The sequence below is a fragment of the Macrobrachium nipponense genome, chromosome 32 (assembly GCF_015104395.2).
Source record: "Macrobrachium nipponense isolate FS-2020 chromosome 32, ASM1510439v2, whole genome shotgun sequence".
Classification (NCBI taxonomy): domain Eukaryota; kingdom Metazoa; phylum Arthropoda; class Malacostraca; order Decapoda; family Palaemonidae; genus Macrobrachium; species Macrobrachium nipponense.
In genome coordinates, this window is record NC_061094.1 from 40,688,795 (window position 1) to 40,710,512 (window position 21,718).

General features: G+C 44.1%; 1 protein-coding gene across 1 annotated transcript in view; it reads right to left on the minus strand.

The window, feature by feature from the left end:
• Positions 1-21,718, minus strand: part of LOC135207454 (inositol hexakisphosphate and diphosphoinositol-pentakisphosphate kinase 2-like) — a gene marked incomplete at its 5' end in the record, with an annotated part of 255,448 nt that overhangs the window by 25,402 nt on the left and 208,328 nt on the right. The window contains 3 exon segments of the mRNA XM_064239179.1: positions 5,441-5,632; positions 6,931-6,951; positions 19,177-19,209. Of these exon segments, the coding sequence (XP_064095249.1) occupies positions 5,441-5,632; positions 6,931-6,951; positions 19,177-19,209 (246 nt within the window).

The following is a 21,718-nucleotide window of genomic DNA, read 5'->3' on the forward strand; positions in this document are numbered from 1 at the left end:
GTACCGCAGACACAGCCTGACCGAAGTGCTGAGGCTTCTTTTGATAAGGCTGAAACCTTTTGGTCTTCTTCAGCTTCTTGCCTGATGACGAAGGTTCTTGTCGTCTTTTGGCGGAGAGGCCCCAACGGTCTTTGAGGCTCTGATTGAGCCTTGTGGCCTCGCTCTGAACCTCTTTCACCATAGCTTCTGGGAAGAGGTCTGCCCCCCAAATGTTGGAGGAGAGCAACTTATTCGGCTCATGCCGAATAGTTGCTTCCTGAAGGACATGCTTTCGGCAGTTGACCCTAGCAACCACAAACTCGTACAAGTCCGATTGGACTGTACAAGTCTGTGATTTGGTCAAAAGCTTGAATAGCGGTTCCGAAGCATATGATAGGGCCGCTACTTCAGTCATTGCCATGGTGTTAAGAGACCTGGCCAGCCTAGTCCTAGCCTCAAACTCAGACTGAATGAGGCTATCAGGGAGTCTCGGAAGCTTCTCGCCGAACTGGTCCTTCGCGCAGTCCGGCTTAAGTTTGCCTACTGAAAAGGTGTTCGGTAGGTCTTCCCACAAATCACCAAGCGAAGGAAGTAAGGGTGATGTGGGGTCTGCCTCTCTCAGCTGCGGTAAGAGCTCTCCTTTTAAGCCAGCCTGGATGGTAACGCTGGCGATCTTCGTCAAGAAAGGAAGAGGAGTCTCTTCCTACATCGTAAAGATGGTGAAAGGACTCTTGAATGCTTGGATTCTGGTGTTGACACAGTCCATCTCATCCAAACACCGGAGCCATTCCCTCTGAGCCTGGTCCCTGGAGTACAGCACTGTCTCCTTAGGAACCTTGTCCTCTCTATTCATAGCAGCCTCCGTCAGCCTGGCGTAGCCAATGAATGGAGGTTGAAGATTCTCCGGGTAGAACTCGAAGTCTTCGATTCTTCGAGTACCACACTCTGGGATAGAGATGAACCCGTCCTGGAAAGGAGCATAGGAAGCTACTCTCCAGGGATTGTTCATGGAGAATGGAGGGAGGGAATCATGAGGAGGAAGTTGGAGTAGGCCTGCGCCAGGTGCCAGAGAGGCAGCTTGAGGAGCTTGGTTGAAGCCAGACATGAGATTCTCCTGTGTGGTAATCCTGTCTGACAACTGAGAGAACATCTGTTCCATGCTAGTCCTTAGCGACCCTACTAGATCTCCCATCTGTTGCATCATCCCGGCGGAGAAAGCGTTAGGATCAAAGCTGGGAACTGATGTAGAAGTAGATGGGTAACTCACTAGAGGTACCGTAGGGGAAGGAGAGACCACTGACTCCGCCGGAGTACGGGATCTCTCCTTGGAGGACTTACTCTTTGATCCTCTAGAGCCCGAAGAAGATGTCTTCCCTTTCACTGCTCCGGGATTGGAAGCCGAAGACTTACGAGAAGAAGACTCCGAAGAAGTCTTTTTGGACGACGACGTCTTGGTCAAAGTTTTCTGCGCTCTGTGACCCTTCACTTTGGGAACCACGGAAGCGCTGGGCGTACTATACGTGATCTCCGCTCCCGTTAAGCCCTGGAAGGAAGCAGCAGAAGGAGCAGGAGAAGAAGATCCAGTGGCGCCCAAGGAAACCATTTGAGCGTCCAATGTACCTACCTCGACCAACAAATCATCTACGCCTACCATAGGCTCTACGTTAAGGTCTAGAGTGGCGACCTCCGCCGATATATCCTGGCCTGGTTCCTTCAGACATTGGGCGACCTGCCGTTGGATCGCCGCCATCGTCGAGGCTGCCTCCGTAGGATCGACGTACCCCGTCGACTTGCCGCTGGGAAACAGTAGGGCAGCCAACCTCTTCTCTAGAATGTAGGGCTGTCCCTTGGCGGTGTTCTTCCCGAAGCCGCCGACCCAAGCTCTCAAGGTTGCTAGAACAGTCTCTCTGACCACGGCAGCCTGGAAGAGAGGGTGTCTATTAGATTTTTAGGCTAAAGTTGAGATTCAACCTTTAGAATAAAAGAAGCTTAAGTCTAGACAATATCAGCACATATTTCATAATATTAGAGAAAACTTAAGCTTAATATATACATTTCAGAATTCATATCCTATGAATATGCTGATGGAAAAATACTTACCCCGTCCAAAAACTGACTCACGAGATCGTAGCAGATCATACACGTCTCGTGGAACCAGACCTGCAAGTTTCCGTGAGTTGTCGAGCACGGCGCATGAGACCTGCAGACCTCATGCCCGCAGGGGTCTTGGAGCACAGCGTTGCACCCCGGGTGCTCACAGTTGGTAGCCTGTAAGTGGAAGGATACATGAGTATCGATATAACACTCACAGGGCTACTCTAGTACTCCGTTGCATACCGGAGAATAATAAATTTTCGGGCATAACCCGTCCCCTATCACCGTAAAAGGCATAAAATTGAAAACTCCGGTGTAAGCCGGAGAATGAAAAACACCAAGGTCAGGGGAGGAACCCAGCTTAAGGTAACTTATAAATAGCTTATAATTAACTTAAGCATAAAACAGTTAAACTAATTCCGGAGAACGACTCCGAAGCGCGGCGCTGTCCGACTCCGCCGGCAAAATGCCTAGGGCACTCGCCGGAGAGAAGGAACGGTGGAAAGCAAAAAGGGACCAACTGAAAACACATACACTCCGCCGGCAGGCGGGGCTACCGTACCTCCCTCCCGTAATCGATGGGGCTCCAGGAAAGAGAACAGAGATCCGTCGTCACGGGGGAGGGAAGCGAGGAGGGGCGAAAACAGTTCCCGAACATACAGCGGAGCGCCGGAGCAACAAAGGAGAGGGGAGGCCAACCCCCCAACTCCGTCACAGCGAAGCACCACCGTAAACAAGGGAGAGCAAGGTCACTCCCAGCCAAGTGTCTGTCCAGACTCCCCTACTCCCTCCGCGTAGGGAGAGAGGGAGTCAGGCCCGGATGGAGCGAGCAAGGACAAACCTCCCTCCCCCCTACTCTATGGGGAGAGCAGGGGGGAGGATAGGCGACTGGGACGGGCGTCTAGCTGTACCGCGATCCCGAGGTGACCAAGGTACGATAACACAACACTACCGACTAAACCGGTAGCCTAGGATAATACAACCAAACTGTTCAGAAAGATGCAACAAACGTGATGCAACAAAACTGACAATAAGGATGCAACAAAACTGAAAAGAGGACCATGGGACCACTGATACCTAGGCTAAGCGAACAGACCAGACGCCCTAGGCTAACCAAAACACAATATACAAAAAACAAAAGTAGGGGAAAATAAAATTACAGTAAGAGAAAAAATATCCAGGAGTGTACGACTAACCCGAAAGAAAGTCTACCACTCAAAGCTAGCCTGAGCCGATACGAAGAGCGATGGCTAGGGTCTGGACAAGAAAAAACTGAATGCCTACGTAAGGTAGAGAGACATGCATGCATGACCTAAAACCAGGGTAGGCTAAATCCCCTAACGATATAATTAATAAAAGGACTAGAGACGCACGTTAAAAATAAGGGAAAGGTTCCAGGTATGGGAGACCGAGAACCAAACCGCCATGAGGCAGAACAATGCCGCCATGCTCCAGACCGGGAACCTGTATCTATACCTAAAAATCGGCAAATACAGGCACCTGGATGGAACGAAACTAAATCCAAACCTTGCGGAATACTCAACTTAGCTGCTGCAATAGCTGCTCGTTCCATGGTAGCGATAATCCACGAAAACACAACACAAAATCAAGAGCAAAACGAAACACGTGGGTCTGCTAGTCTGCTAACAAAAAGGATGTACACCAGAGGCGCGGTGATCGGCATGGCGTGGGTTGTAGTAGTAGTAGTTGCCGCCCCCCCCGATCTGTGGGTCGGCTCTCTCGTTGAGAATTTTGATATAGGAGAATTCTAAATGGCAAGAAGTTCGTGGTAGTGGTCTCACTCGCCCCAGTTACCATACCGACACCCTTCTTTATTTTGGGTGAGCGAGTCAGTTATTCTGACATCTTTGATTTGTTTTTTCTCTGGTATTTGTTAGCTAATTTACCTAAGAAATAATAAACTAAAGGATTATTTCGCGCAGCGACACGAACTGAGCCCAGAAAGACTATTTTTACAAGGCATCATGTTCTAATAAATGACAAGGAAACTACAGTAAATAAAAGCTGAAAAATCACTAGAAAAACATTCAGAGAAACATAACCAACAGAATGTCAGTTGTGTCCCCTGTTACTTAATGGCACTGCTTGCATGAGTATATGTACACTCATTGTGGTTGTGGCATCCTTATGGAAAAATTATCTGAATTACTAGTAACTTTCTGTGAATTGTTCCAGTCCAATCCATTTTCAGGAACTTTAATTAAAAAAAGAATATGTACAAGTTGGCTGAATACCATTACATCAACAGCATGGAAAAATGCATAATCACGAGAATAATAATGCATAATTATGTACACAGCTTTCTCTCCATCCACATATATCAGAAAGACAGAGATACATTGTAAATAATGGAGACAGTTCTCATCTAAGGCCCAGTAAAAAAAAAGCTGAATATTATAAGGCACCAAGACTCCAGACACTAGTTTAGCAGAAAAACATTCTGGAACTATGAAACTGAATATATAAAACAAGAGCACAAGTCTACCAGGTGACCACCTAAATGGTAACATGAACATTTCATGTTACACATCATATTTTTCTGAAATGTTAAAGAATGAAAGTGGTCTACTAACAGAACCTTAAGCCGGAAAGCACAGTGTGCTGCCTTCACGTAAAACTAAAAATGCTAAATTTACAGTTATGTATTTTTTGTCCGGAAGTGTTGAATCCTTAATATATTAATGAACTATAAAAATTTCGTACCTATATTAGATGGAATTAACCCATGTGTTTTATTGCAATATAGGCAGTCCCCGCTTACTGGTGGCATCAGTTAACGGTGTTTGGCTAGCGATGTTAACCAGATTTTTGGCACCAGTAAGCAATTTTCGGTGCCGGTATGCAGCTTATAGGTGCCAATGACTGGTTAACAGCACCGTTAGGCAGTTTATCAGCGCTAACAGCATCGTAAACACCATTTACGTATTACAATAATTATTGTGATGTTACAGTTAATGACGATTTTCGGTTATCGCTTGGCCGGGAAAGATATATTTTAGTGAACAAAACTAACTGCTAGACATTAAAATGAATATTAACCACCTTTAAGTAATTTTACTCAATAAATATGGTATCCTTTTCAGATACAGCCAAGTTAAAACACTAAAAGCAATTTCCTAGGTGAAATGTGAGAGGCCCTCCAAACTAGTTTAACAAAATACATTAAAAATCACATAATCTATCCGGAAGAATAGTATTACACTGAGATGGTATTTATAATTAGTACAGCACAAATCTGCACATCAACTGAAAAAGTTCCCCACACACAAAGACATTTTTTTTTCACTATCATGATTTAGTAATAAAAATACCCAAAATGTATTATTGAAAAGTAAAATATACTTACTACCAGAAAAGGGAAGTGCTGAAAAGTTGTCACGCAGATCAGGAGCAGAAGTTGATCCAGAGATAACTGCTGTAGAAAATACTGGAACAGCAGGTCCAGTAGTTGCTGCAGCCTTCTGCTGCAGACCAGCTAAAAACATAAGATATGAACTCAGGTGACCAGGGATGCTGTGTCGATGTCGTCGGAGACTCTCTGAATGTGAGAAAAAGGTATAAAAGAGTATTGTAAGAAAAAATGCTGGAAGTAAAATAAAGCAAAAAAAAAATATACAATAAAAAATGCTGGAAGAAACAAAGAAAAAACCATTTGTTATTCCAAATTCAAAGAAATGTATGAAGAATGGGTGTTACATTAAATGCAGTAGTAGTATTAAAAAAATATATGGACTACCTAATTACATACTACAGACACTATAAAGTGGATGGTTTTGTTATGATCAGCTTACTGTACTGTAAGATATATTTGCTTCTAAGAATCATGAATTCTGTAAAATAAAACTTACATTTTCCTGATGTTATCTGTAAAAACTAGTCTTTGAATCTTCCTAATGTTTTAGAGGGTTCAGAGATGACAGTTAAAAATACTAATTTAATCTTTAAAAGTTCCTACATGGGCCACTCTTCATATAATTTTGCAATAATTTCACAGACTTTGAAAGAAAAGTAACTTATGCTTATGTGTCTCAAAATCCTTTCATCACAATTTCATTAACTACACTTTGCATATTAGAATTCTTGTCGCAAGACTGTTGAAACCCTTAATTATGCAAAATTTACATATTCAGTGATTAATATAGAGTTTCTTTATGTTTTTTGTACTGTAGTACTTTTTCTTCTGTACTTTAACTGCTTGGGCTTTAATGAGGGGAGAAGTGGATACTTCTCTTGGTCTCCCACTCCAATATTCTCAAGTTAGAGGATTCAAGCTGAAGGTCTTTTTTATTGTTAGGGCTCTATGGTAAATATTTTGACAACATTTTGACCTACAAAATACATTTCTAGATCCCAATACCTAACCCTACAGGACTACCAGACTTAGACCCAGTCTCATGTATGACAATCATTCCCGTGTTTTTTCTATTGCACCTCATAATAGTTATAACTAACTGGGTCCTTATGACAAAAACTTTACCTTGTACGTAGTACTGAATAATAGTTCCTTCTAAATTTTCATAAAAATAGCTGAGGAATATGATTATTGACATGTTCAAGCTTGCTTTATATTACCCATATTCCTAACAAAGCATTTGCAGTAATTAAACAGCATTATTTAAAGCAGATACAGTACGTATATGTCTACCATAAAACTGATTATACGTACATGGCATCATAACACTTTCTTGATATTCACTACTATACAATTAAGCAACTCAAATACTGTTTCCTCTTAAAAAACTCCAGTTTTAAGGGCTCAATTTTATTGTGCACTACAATATAGCAGTACATAATCTACATACTACTATAGTAAATATTTCCTATTTTCTCTCTTACCACTTCCTAGAGGACTCCAGTCTTGCAGGAAATAAGAAAATAATAAACTGAAACGACTGAACTTGGAACAACCTTATTCATTTATAAGGAGGGAAAATATTTTGACCAGATGAAAGTTTGTAGTACATATTAGAATGTCTTGCATGTACGTATATGGATAAGCTTTCTAGTGAATACTAAAATTATTGCATTACAGTATAAAACATATTTTAATAACCTAGAGGCAATAATGAAATAAAAAAAACAAAATAAAATAAAAAACCATTTCATACAAAATGAACAAAATTAATGAATTTATGGATAATTCCTAAAGAAAAATACAGTACTACTGTATAAACATACTGAATTCAGAAATCAGTTTAAAATGCCAGTACTATGTAAAAGAGTACAATAAATACTAGACAAAGTCTCATTAATTGTAAGATAAAAGTGATCAAAGACAGTTCTTCTATACTTATAAAATAATTCATTTTTCATATTTTTTATTTAAGATTTATCTTATGGAATCATAAATATCCTCTTGAGCTAAGGACAGCATTCAAGTAGCTCATTGTCAATAAAAAGCTAAAGAATGTGACTTGAGTTCCAGAGGTAAACTTAATAAAAGCAGCATGTATAGTACAGATAATCACCTCACCTTCTTGAAAGAAACTTTATCTCTTCTTCATAGAAAATGGCATTCAAGAACAAAATTATACAGACAAAATATACCTCTCCATTAGGTGTAAAAAGACATTCAAAAGCCCACCCTGTCTTCAGAACAGAAGCATGCCAGATTTTTTTGAGTAATTTGTATTTTTCCTAGGTATTATATAAACCAAAGGTTTTTAAGTTGAAAATATCTTTTGTGTGTAGCTGAATGGTCAAACAAACATAGTTACAAGGTTAGCTGTATGGTGGCACTATAGTGGGTTAGTGTAGATTTCAGTAAAGTGGCCAGCATGTAAGACACCAATTGATCTTTCATATTGAACTAAGTGGGTGGTAGAGTTGGGATACATATATACAGTACATTAAAAGGCTTAGTTTGTATACTAAAAAAAAAAAATTACTTTGAACCAAAAAGTATCTTAAGAATACATTCCACTGAGCAGAAAATGCTCTTGGGTAAGTGTCCACAAGAAGCTCCTATTCTTACAAAACCTTTACAAATCTGGTGAAAGGAAGATCAAAGAATCAAGTCCCAGACTTAAGAGAACACAAAAAAGGAAGAAGTTCTACAGAATCACTTCACATTCCTTAAGAGTGACATGTTAGTAGGCAGCACACCCAGTGTATTAGAAAGTAATGGGATCCAGAAAGCAGGAAAATTCAAGTAGCTAAACAATGGGTCATAGTATGTTGGCTCTACCATGTCATCCTCCCCCATGTGAATGAGGTGACTAACTAGAACCAGTTGCTCAATATGTTCTCTCTTGTATCTTACTGATATTCAGCACATACTTCGAAAGGGTAGGAAGGACCCCCCACACCACAACTGTGCTTCCAAAAATAAAACTGTTTTACGTCACAAAGCCAGAAGGATTTAGCATTTTTAGAAACCTTTCTATGCTTGCCAATACTAATGAATCTCTTAAATTCTGATAAATTGCAAGGTTCCTCTTCAAGCAGCACCTGACCGCTTGGACAGGGCAAAGAAGTATCTCATCATGGTTGCCACCAACATAATCTCATTGGAGGGACCAAGAATGTTTCAAATCTATAATTAGAAATGGATGGGTTCCAAGTTTTGGCTACAAAACGAAAGCGAATGAGAGCTCTCACCAACCCTCCAAGTGCCAGACAAAATAAATGGCATGCAATTCACCCACCCTCTTTGCCATGGCCAGTGCCACAAGAAAAACAGCCTTCAAAGTTGAATCTCACTCCATGAACAAAGGTATTGGCTCATGAAATTTAGTGAGACTCCACAATCACAGTTCTAAAGGTAGGCATACTTGAAAATTGCTTAAAGCATTGACAATTCCACCAAAGTGGAGAGGACCAATCCCTTCAGTTTAAATCCTTATGGGCTAAATATCACAATTTGTCGTAAATTGTATTTTTCCTAACTATACAAACCTGAGGTCCTTTAACATAAGGAATGTACTTACAGCGTAGCTGGAATTACAGCCGTTGAATCTTGAACAAGGTGGTTAGGCAGTAACTACCGTGGGGCAGGCTAGCCTGCCCAGATGTAAACACTCCACTTTGCCTTTCGGTCCAGGTTCAGACAGGTGGGCATATTTGTTAAAGGATCTCAGGTTTGTATAGTTAGGAAAAATACAATTTACGACAAGTTGTGACTTGTTCCGACACATAATACAAACCCTGGGTCCTTTAACATAAGGAAGACTCACTGATTGGTGGGAGGAATCTGAGTGAGCCTCTAGAACTGACTGGAGTTCTGCACACCTACGCTACTCCTCCTGGTTGTAAGAGCGAGGAGTGCCCTGCTGCCTCTGACAACTTGATCGGAGTATAGGAGCTGCATGATCAAGAGTCAGACTTCTGGGCCTTTTCGAAACGAGTGAGGGATCGTGACTCATCCGAAAAAGGGCTGTGAAGAATATTTGGCGTCGGAGACATTAATGCAAAGTTCTGGGAAGGGTTTGCATGATTGTCAATCTCCTTCCTCCCCTTGCTAGAGGAAGGAGCAGGATTGCTTCTATGATTCTGATAAGAAACATAAAAAGGATGCTGTATGTGTAAGCTTACTGCATCACTCGTCCGACCAGCCAGTGTGAGTTCGAGTCCTATCCTCAACCCGAAGGATGAGGAACGGAGGGTCGAGGCATGGAAGGGGGAGAGCCAGTCACTCTCACATCATTCTTACCTCTACAACTGCACACCATGGACGAGATGCAACTTGTCCTCTTGAAGGAGCTGGGTAAGCAAACACATCTTGCAAGCATCCACCACTGGTCCAGGGAAATGAGGTTTCAAGGACCTGTGGGCAGTCCCGAAGGAAAGAAAATTATGGTTGCAATGACCTATCCCTCTTCCTGTCCGACATATTCTTCGGAGTGATGTCCAGTACCCGTCCACTGGTCTATCCATCTGCAGCGAAGTCTCTCGCGGTCTCGTATTCCACTGCAGCGAAGTCTCTCGTGGTCTTGTATCCCACTGTGGCGAAGTCTCTCACAGTCTCGTCCTCTCCACAATGAATAAAGACACCGACACTCCATGGTGGGTGTTGATACTTATGGGTACCGGAACACGCCAGTGGGACGAAGTAACGACTGACCTGGATCAACCGATACAAAGTCCACAGCGTAGCTCGTGACGGTCTCGGACGCTTCGACAGCTGCCAACTGACTGCGTTCAGTTGTGTGAGGTGAGCCGTCCATGCATCCGAGGCGTAGTCACGTGACCCTCGCCTTTTGAGGGGTTATGCCAAGAGACCATACAAATCGTCTATCTGTTGCCACCTATGCTGGAAGGTGAGATGATGATTCTCTCAAGGCATGTGCCCAACAGACGAAAGTCAGTTGCCTTCTAGAGACTGAGGTCCCTGATGGCAAGACAGAAGTTCTCATAGTAGTTGAATCTCAACTAAGGAGAAACAATACTAAGTGCCGTTGAAGACGAAGGTGATAGATGAATGCAGACCTATGTCTTCACAACTGAATCGAGAGAAGTTAACTCTCAAGATTCTGAACATAGAAAAGTCCCGCCGATGACACCAACCCGTGAAGACGGCTTAATCCCTGCTGTTTTACAGAGGACTGAAAATGCTAAACTGCCACTTCATTGCTGTTTGAGAAGTTGGAGTTGCAATGAAAGCGGAGCACTTTTCAGTAATGAAACTACAAAGATTGTACTGCCTGAAGAACCACTTCTCATGGGCTGAATCAGGGAGGACATCTATATACTTGGAAGTAGAGCTGGCAGGGCGGGGAACAGGCGATGTCTTTCGTTATACATCTACAATTCGGGGTGGACAATGAACAATTGCACACCTACGAATATGAGATATATTTAGAAGATAAACTCAGATGTCTGAAGAAATCATTCCGCGTCATCGCAGCGGGAGACTAGGTTACAGACTTCTGTTACCATGCGGTAAACAGAAAGATGATAGCGAGTCTAGTGAGATATCTCTGTCTGAAAATTCTCGCAATGTCAAAGGCGATGCAGTAGAGATGGTCATCCACCTATGCGAGAATTCCAGCCAACCAGAGACCTAAGTCTGTCATTGCCGGGCAGAGATTCAGTTCGGTAGTCAATCATCACAGAGGAGAGAGACAATATCCGACCGCACTATCTCGGAGAGCCAGCTGGTATTGGGCTGTGGCAGGCAGGGCTGGCAGACAGCCCATACACCGCTAGCACTCGCTCACTCGTCATCCTGAGTTCCCAGGTAATCCATTCCAAGAAGGAATGCATTCGGCTAGAACCATCGAGCGCAAAAAAATACGCTCGAGCATTTGCATTTAATCGAAACTGATTTCGGTGAATGCAAACGCTGTGGTGTTGTTGTTGTGACAATACCACAAGTATCTCAAAATCAAAACTGGTAACTCCTGGGAGGTCTGCAGGGCAGTCCCAAGTTGCAGTTCAATTAAGAAGATACTATTCGTCTTGGTCACAACACGTAGAGTTAACTACGTTATGTGCCTACACCTCGGACAATTCAAGTGATAACAGAAGCATGTCGCGAGGGCAATATACGTAGTATATTCGTAGGTTCCTGTACATAGACCTCCATCCTAAATTCTCTTCCATTCAAGGAACAAGAATATGGACTGGAAGCCAACACCCTTCATTCTCTAATGAAGAGAGCGAAGGTGAAGTTTTCCCGAAGGAAGACTTCTATGGTGAAACAGGATACCGAAGACGATAGTTCAAGCCGAACTGGATGTTCCCACCCATTCTTCTCTCCCGGGGCTGGCCGCCTACTGAGGCGACAGACCATCAGGTCCACCCAGGCTGAGCCCCTCCCGAGATATTCTTCCTTCAGCAGCAGTACTTCCCTCGAACGCTAGAAACTCCAAGAATTTGAGCATCCGGTGAGATTCTTGATAATCATCGTAACAATTATCTGGGATTCCCATCTCGCCCACTCTGGACCGTGGTTTCGCCCAAGTGTTTGCAGATCGTAGAAGACTAGAACACTCGGAGAGTGCTAGAAACTCGGAAGAATTTTAAGCGCTTGGCGAAACCCCCCCAGAATTCGTCAGACGATCATCAGGTGGTGGTCCTCCCGATTCCCGTAGAAATCGAGGATAGGGCACGATCCTTCCTCAACGATGGGGACTTACGTCTGTTAGTACCCAAAGATCCCTCCAGGAACGCAGTCCCCGACGTGGAATCCTAAGGAGAACGCTCTGCAGGATCCCTCCCCTTCCCGTCGCAGCCATAGGGAGAGAGGGAATGGGGGAGGAAGATTGGACACTCGCTTGCCTTCCCAGCAGAACTAGCAGTCAGAGAAGCGAGTAAGGGGAGCCATCACTGTGTGGTGATGGCTGCTATCACTGTGCAGTGATAGCTGCTCAGTCTACGAAAACGTTACCGTCTGGAGAAAATGTCTTCCCGAGGAGGGTTACGAACTCGTAGTGTAGGCTAAACGTCTGCCGCCCCGTGACAATCGTCTGGGTGGGGCTGAGCGAGCACCTGACAGGAGAGAGCCGATACCGTCCTCCAATGTGTCCCAGTTCTCGTCGAGGTCGAAACCTCTCAAAAGGACTGTAAGGGGAGTCCACCCTGGTCTCTGCATGCGTGGTCCAGCGGGACTGTCACGTGAACGGCGGTGATGGTCACTCCAAGGTCTGGGAAGCGTCATTCGTCCTCGCCAGCCCCCCACGTTCTCCTCCAACCACTTAAGCGAGGATCTGTTGGTCCCAAGACCGAACCAGGCTCGTGGCAGGACCGTAAGAAGTGCATTCATCACGGTCACTCCTGTTCGCCTTGTTCCTCCCAGCGTAGCCTGAGGAGGCTGAAGGGACAGGTGAGGGAGACCTGACGGTCCTACCCTGCCTACTAGCAGAACCAGTAGGCTGGGAGGACTGCAGGCGATCACCGACCCACGGTGGCAATCGAGCTGCAGGTCTGGACCAGCGGTCTTCTTGCAGAGAAGCGCTGGACCAAGGAATGGAGCGTCGGTCTCTTGCGTCAGGGGAGCTGCTACGAGCACTCCTCCCCTGCCTACCAGCAGAACCGGTAGGCTGGGAGGACTGTAGGCGATCACCAATCCACGGTGACGATCGAGCTGCCGGTCTGGACCAGTGGTCTTCTTGCGGAGAAACGCTGGACCATGGACGGAGCGTCAGTCTCTTGCGTCAGGAGAGCTGCTACGAGCGCTCCTCCCCTGCCTACCAGCAGAACCGGTAGGCTGGGAGGACTGCAGGCAATCACCAACCACGGTGGCGGTCGAGCTGCAGGTCTGGACCAGCGGTCTCCTTCTGGAGAAGCACTGGACCGAGGATGGTAGCGTCAGGGGCGCTGCTACCAGTCGTGTGAGCCGTCCGGTCCCGGTGGGAGCGACGGTCGGGTGACTGGTAGTGTCCACTAAAGAGATGAGAGCGAGCACCCTCCTCTCGACGCGCCCAGGTGAGGCTGGACCAAGTCCAGGTGAGGCTGAACCAGGTCTGGGCAAGACTGAACCAAGTGCAGGCGAGGCTGGACCAAGTCCAGGCGAGGCTGGACCAGGTCCAGGCGAGGCTGGACCCGGTGGCCAGGGGGGGAAGCCTCGCTACGTGAATGGTCTGGTGGGAACATCACGTCAACCCTGGGAACCGGCAGATCGCCGTGAGAGCAATCGCTGGCCTGGAGGGAGTCGCCTGAGCGACTGCCACCAGTCTTCCGCTCCGTGCCTGGGTCCTGGCGGCGAGCAGGCTCGGCGGCCTGGACCCTGACTGCACAGTCACCCGCGGGCGACCGTACACTCGGTACCTCTCGCGAACGAGCGGCCGAGACGGTCCCTGGCACCAGGAGAGGAGGTACCGGTGTTAGCCGGTACCCCTCCGGTCCCCATCTTCTTCTTCCTTGCAGAAGGAGAGACGGGCCCCATTCCCGAAGGAACAGGAGGACCAGCAGAAGCCCCAGCTGTTCCACCAGAGTGGGACAGACCCTTAGAGGTCTCTGAGCAAGACTTCTTAGGGGGGGAGGAGGCTACCTTCTTCTTCTTCGGCTGGGGGGCCTCGGATGTCGAAGGGGAAGAGGTGGCAGAAGACGACGGCGACACATTCCTCTTCTTCCTGGACTTCCTTTTCGCCAGTTCCTCTGGACAACTGACAGGTCCTCCATCCAGGATGGAGTTGGGGCAGTTGCGGCAGCAACACGGCCCAACTGCACCTGTCCGGAGGGACCTGCGGGAGCAGCAGTGGAGAGAACGCTTCCTCAAGGAGGGCTACGAAACTCTTACCTGGCAGGTGAAGCGTCAGCGTCTGCCACCCCCGAGACTGGTCAGTCGCGCGAACGTGACCGTCGTCTGGGTGGGGCTGAGCGTGCACCTGACAGGCGACAGCCGATACCGTCCTCTGACTCTTCCAAGTCCTCGTTGAGGCCGAAACCTCTCTGAAAGAAAGGGATTAATTAAAAGAGGGCTAGATGGCCTGCCTCCACCGGTCTCTGCGTGCATGGACCCGTGGGAACGTCATGTCAACCCTGGACACTGGACGATCGCTGCGAGAGCAATCGCCGGTCTGGCGAGAGTCACCCGAGCGACTCCTACCATCTCCCACTCCGTGCCTGAGTCCTGACACGGTGAGCATACTCAGCAGTCTAGACCCTGGCTGCACGGTCACCCATAGGTGACCGTACACTAGGTAATGCTCGCAAGTGGGCGGCTGAGACGGTTTCCGGTCCGGAGGCGGAACCTTCGGAACCGGGAGAGGAGATACCAGCGGTGGCCGATACCTCCATGGTCCCCGTCTGCTTCCTCCTCTCCGAGGAAGCAGAGACAGGCCCCATTCCCGGAGGAACGGGAGGACCAGCGGAAGACCCACCTGTCTCACTGGAGCAAGACAGACCCTTAGAAGTCCTGTGACGAGACTTCTTTGGGGGGGGGAGACCACCTTCTCTTTTACGGCAAAGCCTTAAAAGTCGAAGGGGAGGAGGCATGAAAATATGATCTCGAAGAGGATGACGACACTTGACGAGCTCTCTTCCTCTTTGGTTCCTCCGAATTCTGCCAGACTTCTACCATCAGGAGTAGATAAACCTCACAGGGCAGCGCGACAGCTTCGTCTAGTGACATAACTCCCGGGTAGTAGTGGTAATGAATATGATTATCAGCAGGGGATCAGTACACACACTTGAGGATCGGTACACAACATGCTATTAGTCATAGGTACAATTCCAAAGTTAGGATAACCAATACAAAGAGCATCCAACCAATACTGCTGAAAACACGATCACCACTAGTCTGTAAAATAAGGAAAAAATATTAAAGTAATGAGGATAATCCTCACGCATCCAAGGGCACCGCACTCCGAAGTGAGAGGAGATCCCCCAACTCAGCACTGCATGCCCATCCTTCTACCTTCTTTCGATAGCAAGTGAAAGGAAGAAGGAGAAGAGAAATTACCATAACAACAAAACAAGGACAAACCTTTGAAGTTCCCTCGGTAATTCCCAAGTGTAAGCGTAATTTCCGGATGAATACATGTCCCGTTACAGGATCAATATCACTTGCATTAAATACATGTCTCATCCTCATGTTAAATATATATCTCATCCTCATGCAGGTCTGAGCCAGTGTTAAAGGGTGAAAGAATGTAAATAATATGTTGACATACCTTAGCCGCCGACTCTTAACACAGGTAGAGGGGCAGTTACAAAGGCTATCACAAAACGCGGGTTTGTATATTAATTGAAAAACAAGGACAAACCTTTGTTTAGTATTAATATCAAACACCATATATGCATAATTATTCAAACACAAAAAATAAACCAAAAGGATCCCACCGGGAAAAAAGATCAACGACCAGTCAGCCGGAGCTTACAAACACACGTCCTCATTGGAAGACGGCCGAAATCAAAGTGGAGTATTTACATCCAGGCAGGCTAGCCTGCCCCACGGTAGTTACTGCCTAACCACCTTGTTCAAGATTCAATGGCCGTAGTTCCAGCTACGCCGTAAGTACATTCCTTATGTTAAAGGGTTAAAGGACCGAGGGTTTGTATTATGTGTCGGAACAAGATAACTTTTTTACTGCTTACGATAAAGCTGAATGATAACCTTTCACTGCTGAGATTACAATGGACTTTCTCAGTGGAGGAAAATTAAAAAAAGTGTTATCAATTGAATTGAGGCTCTGATTAGAGAGATTTCCCTCCTATGACACCAATCACAGAAAATAGCCTGATATCTCCTGTGCAGCCTAGCAAGAAAGTCTCTCTCGGGATATATGTTAGATAAGCTCCACCTGTGAAGACAAGGGAGTGAACTGAGTGATGGAACCTCTGAACTTGAGGTTCACAAAGATGGGCCACAGAGGTAGCTCCCTCAGTCTCCATGAAAAGTGGTAGCAGACTTGCATACCACTCTGCCTGCAGCCACAGAATAGCTACCAGGGTCATTTGTAGGTTTGGAGGGATGAAAATTTATATTTCTTCAAAAAGTGACTGAAGGGTTGAAATGCATAAACATCCAGTTTGTCCCAAATATGATGAAATGCATCTTCCATTACTGTCCATGGATCTGGTATCATAGAGCAAAAAACTTTTTTTTTTCTTTCTTTTTAAAGCATGGTCTGCTAGAGGAGAACTTAGATTATGCAGGTTTTCTGAAGTTTCCAAGTCCCCAGAATCTCACTGACTTTAAGGCTTCAAGACTTGCCAGCACAAGGTGTCCCTGACAAGATTTCAAGCACTACACAAGGGGTTAAGACTGATAATGGATAAATAAGAAATACAGATGATGGAAAGCTCCTCTAGTTTTACAGCTGCATATTTATTAGTACTCCGTCACTGATAGGAGACTAGTTTTCCATCATTTATCTCAGGCTTCTGAATCAACTGACTCCCTTCTAGATACAGACCACAGCTTCAGTCTGTCATTCCACCTGAAAAGGGGACTTTGTAGCATCAATTAACATATGAATGATACACATTTCCATGTTTGTTGCAGGATGTTCCTTTACTTTGAATAGGCAAGATATGTGTTTTAAGTCAAAGTTCTTTGTTTTGAGCTAGCCACTGCCCAACAGATTGTTGCTAGACTCTAATAGTGCCAGAAAATGGATAAAGACAAGAGTAATCTAGGTGCACCGAAACAGAATAGGATGAGGAACTATTTGGATAACTGGTTTGGGATGGTCTGCTGTGGTAGATTTGGTTTAACCTGCACAGGGCAAAATCAGAAGATTCTTTGCTGTGTTGGAGGAGTTCTTGTAGAGTTAAGCTTTGCTCGATGTGACGTCAGAAGCGGGAAAGTCAGAACCTTATCCGCTGTTTCTCTGCTTCTGACGTCACATCGAGCAGAGTTTGTCGAGCAATGTTCGACCGTGTGGATGGGCCTTTAATGTCCCTTGGCAGGCATAGTGCAATTCTCTTAGGTCACATGATCTCTTTGGATACTTAATTCCGAATTCATACTCTACAAATGCAGTAAAAGAAGTCATGGTCAGCAGAATGCAGCCTCAAAATTTTCTAGTTTACATCAAAGACAAGTTAAATGAGGCTTTACAAACTTCTGGCTTTGCTCTTGTCAGAGTGGATGGGAGATGGTGAGGGCAGGTTGGTCACTGGAGAGAGACCAGAAGATCAGCATCACCTCCTGGAAGAGGAGTGCCACTTTGGGGGGTAAGTTCTCTTGTGAGAGTGCTTGCTCTTCTAGTTTTGGATCTTTACTAGTTTTAAAAGGAAAAGGAAGACAAAGATGACAATGGTGAAAGATAGCAGCCACCTCTGTGCTCACAAGAGAGGTACAAGGGTAATGGAGGGGGGGTTGAGGGGTGGCAGGAGGTCTGGACCTCCACATGTTTGGCCACCTTGGGTACCTCCTGGGAGGCAGTGGGCTGTGATGAGGGGGGAGATTGTACTGCTGCTCACCCTTGTACCCAGCCAAAGACTAGAAATGCTGAGGGAAGGTGAACCAAGAATACTGAAAGGAGGCTAGGTCTTCCTTAGTTGCTGTAAAGATTCTAATTATTTAACTTCTTTGTCTGGTGCAGGTGTGGTCAATTTTAGGAATATCAGTTTATGCTTCTCAGAAGAAGCAGAAGAAAGGGGAATGGGGATGGATGCAGGGGGAAGGGGTTTTGGAAGGAATTAGTGAGGTCCCCACTGGACATGTATCCTTCTTAAGTTTCCTCCTCCTCTTCCTATAACACACCTGTGAGGAGAAGGCCAATTTGCACATTCTGGGCTTGGGGAAATTACAAAAACACTCTTTACCCCTGCAAGAAACACACTGAGCGCGAACCCACCCACCGCCATCATCATCATCCAAGTGCCACATCTCCAAGGACATCAGCAATCATGGCTTGCCATTCCTCTCTATTTCCGGCTCTCTGCAGCAACTGAGATGCAGACATTCTTCCTCCAGTCATTCTCACCAATCCACCCACATATTTTTGTCTAGGTCTTCCTCTTGGTCTTCTTCCACTGATTTTACCAGTGAGAGAGAGATGCACCCACCACTATAGGGAACATAAAACAATTACAATGCCAGTCATGACCTTAACAATAATGATCCTCCCTGGTCTCCATAAGGCAAAGGACTATGCAAAAGAAAAAGCACTTAGTCACAAAATGGCACCAATAGTATAGAAATATACTGAGAAAGTATTATGCACAAGAACACAAACAATAACACAAAGAAATAGTACAGAGCATGAGAGATATGTCTATTCTGTAGAGTTAGGGAAAAAACAATAGATAGTGTCAGTTGAGTGAGAATAGGCATCCTCACCTCCTGGGTACCTTCTATGTTTAGTCAGTACACAGCTGGTCCAGCACATGCAGAAACATACTCCACATTTGAAAGGCATAGTATTTGTATGCCCGTAGGAACATATAAAATGACAATTTTGTTATGACCAATAAAGTGAAAGTATAGTATTCAGTTAAGAGCATTATGGTCTGGTACATTTTTGTATTCCACATGACTGTATTTTTAATTGAAAATTTAAGTGATACCATGAGTTTGAGTTACACTGGGTAGAGATAGTGTAATTGCTTATTAAGGAATATGATACTGTACAGACATTTTCTCTAAAATTATATATCAACAGGCAAAATATAACACTTACAATACACTTGCCAAAATAAAAAATACTATTACTTTATCAATCGTGCCAAGTCTAAAATACTACTTACCTTCATCACTTATAGAATCTAAGCTGGAGCTCCCTGAGTTTTGATGAAGTCAGTGTCAAGACATGGAACATAAGGAACAAGTAGATATCACAATTAGAAAGCTTCCCACATATATCAAAAGATTTATTAATGGTTAAGAATGTTAGTAACCCACATGAAAAATAATCATAATACAGAGCAGGTATATTACAGGAAGTTCCTGAACAATGCTACCATTATTAAAAACACATCAGACATAGGAATTTACTTGCATTGCAGAAAAATGACACATTTGCTTTTGACAGTCTATATTCTGCTTACAATTAAATTGTGCATTATTATAACTTTGACCAATAATTGCATTTGTTAACATTCACAATATGTAAAAACATTTACGTGTATGAAAATGGAACTGAGCACAAAATGAAAAGAAGCAAAAGTATAAAGTAGCAAACTTTTAAGTCAAAAGACAGAATGGGTTGACTGAACAAGTAGCTAAACTTTCCCTTACATTTTCACTCCTTTTCCTTTCACACTAGTCAGTCACTTTCATTGCAAATTATTTTTACATAGCTGTGGATTTTATATGGCAATTTTGGGCAAAACAGTGTTATAAGGTAAGCCCAGTTTAGACGAGCTAAAGACAATGGTGACAACACAAACTGGAAAACAGCCAAAGACACAGACACTATATGTTTCAATCACAATAGGAAGGTTAAGGATTATGTAATCACTCCACTAGTACCACAGTACAGTATAGCCTAATGTATGTAAAAATCATTCATTACATTATTAGTATCATTCTCTATTCAAGTGTATTAGCGATCATAGCCCTCTAGTATCTACATGTAACTGCTATAAGTGTCCTTGGGAAGGAAAAACTGCAGCTATAGAGGGGTTCTATCAATTTCTTTGTCTGCAAATGGGAGTCTTGTTAAGAGGCCTGAGAGCTGTTGTCTCATGGAAGATATCCTGGACTACGTATTATGATCACCAGCTTGGAGCAGGAAGTCATCACCAAACAAGATTACTTCCTTTTCATAGAGGATATCTGAAATCTTCAGGAGTTTCCTCTCTTAGATCTATCACCCCTGTGATAGATCTGTTTGAGGAAGGAGACATAATGAACTAGCTAACAGATTGCCTTTCAAAAGAAAGGGATGAGACATTTCATACATCTTCCAGCTACAGTAAGTGCTTATACCCTAAAACACTAGGGATTTAGAGGAGAAATATGGAACAAAACATTGCTTGTAAGAAATTATCCCAATCCAGTTCAGAGCTATACAAGAAGGTGATAGCAGTGTCGAAAAGGAAACAGCAGAGAAAATAACAGACTGCTACCAAGGTTTTACAATTTTATCTTCATTGCTCAGAAACTGCCAGGAGACTGGCATCCTTTCCAAGACATTCCTAAACCCAGTGCTTGGTGCACTGCATGTAATTCACCCCAAGCTTTGTTGCTGTACATGCTATGAGTGAGAAACCATGTAGTCAATACTATGGACCTTGAGTTGGAGTGTTTAGAACATGCTCACTGATGCATAGCAGGTTGCACTTTTCACAGTCAAAAATGAGATGTGTTGTGTATGCATGCTGATTATCAAAAGATACTTAGTTTAGCACATGCAGCTTATTACATAAGAGATATGTGGCATGCTATACGGTGTGACCAGGGAGAAATATGTATCACACAAACACAAAGATAAATCTTATCAGTGCATCAATGAGTGTGGTTCATACAGTACTATTCCAGGAGTTCTGAAGTAATCCAAAATGACAGGCAGTGGCAAGTGTAATGAAACAGAGAGAGAAAGCCATGCATGGATGAAGCAAGAGCCCTTGTTTCCAACTAGAGTGTAAAGTACATAGAATGGACTCTACAGAGGATAAAAAATCTCAAGCAAAAGGCAGTTGGGAAAATGGTGTTGGCACCTTTTACTGACATTGGGGTCAGAATGAGTGTAAGCATTTAGAGCCACAAGCACAAGTAGAGATAACATAAAAAAAATGTTTGCAACTCACCAGGGAAGGTCAAAGTACATAAAGTAATTTATGAAAAGTTCTACTCCATGCAGTTATGAAAAGTAAGGAATAGATTTCTTCATTTCCCCCATTTAGCAATGAAGGTGAGTCTCAGAAAAAAAAATTAAGACCACGATGGTACTCATAATATATAGAGGCACTCAACATCAAATAACCATCTATAATCATAAAAGCTTTATCTAAAACATTTTAAATTCTCAATTACAAATGGTTGACTTTAATATAGTATGTATAGTGAACATGAGCTGCAGAACAGAATATGTAATGGGAACACTTATGCTACAACAATGCAACGTATACGGAAAGATCCGTGGAGAAATTAAAGGGTAATGTATCCATAGCACTTATAATGATAAGCAAGATGAAAGTCACAACACAGATATGTATTAGAAAACATATGAGGCCATTGCCAGTCTCATAAAAATAGTAACATTACACAAATCAATGGAAACAGTTAAAACTAATACATTATAAAAAATAAAGTAATAACCCAGTATTTGTGTAATCTGAAGGTACA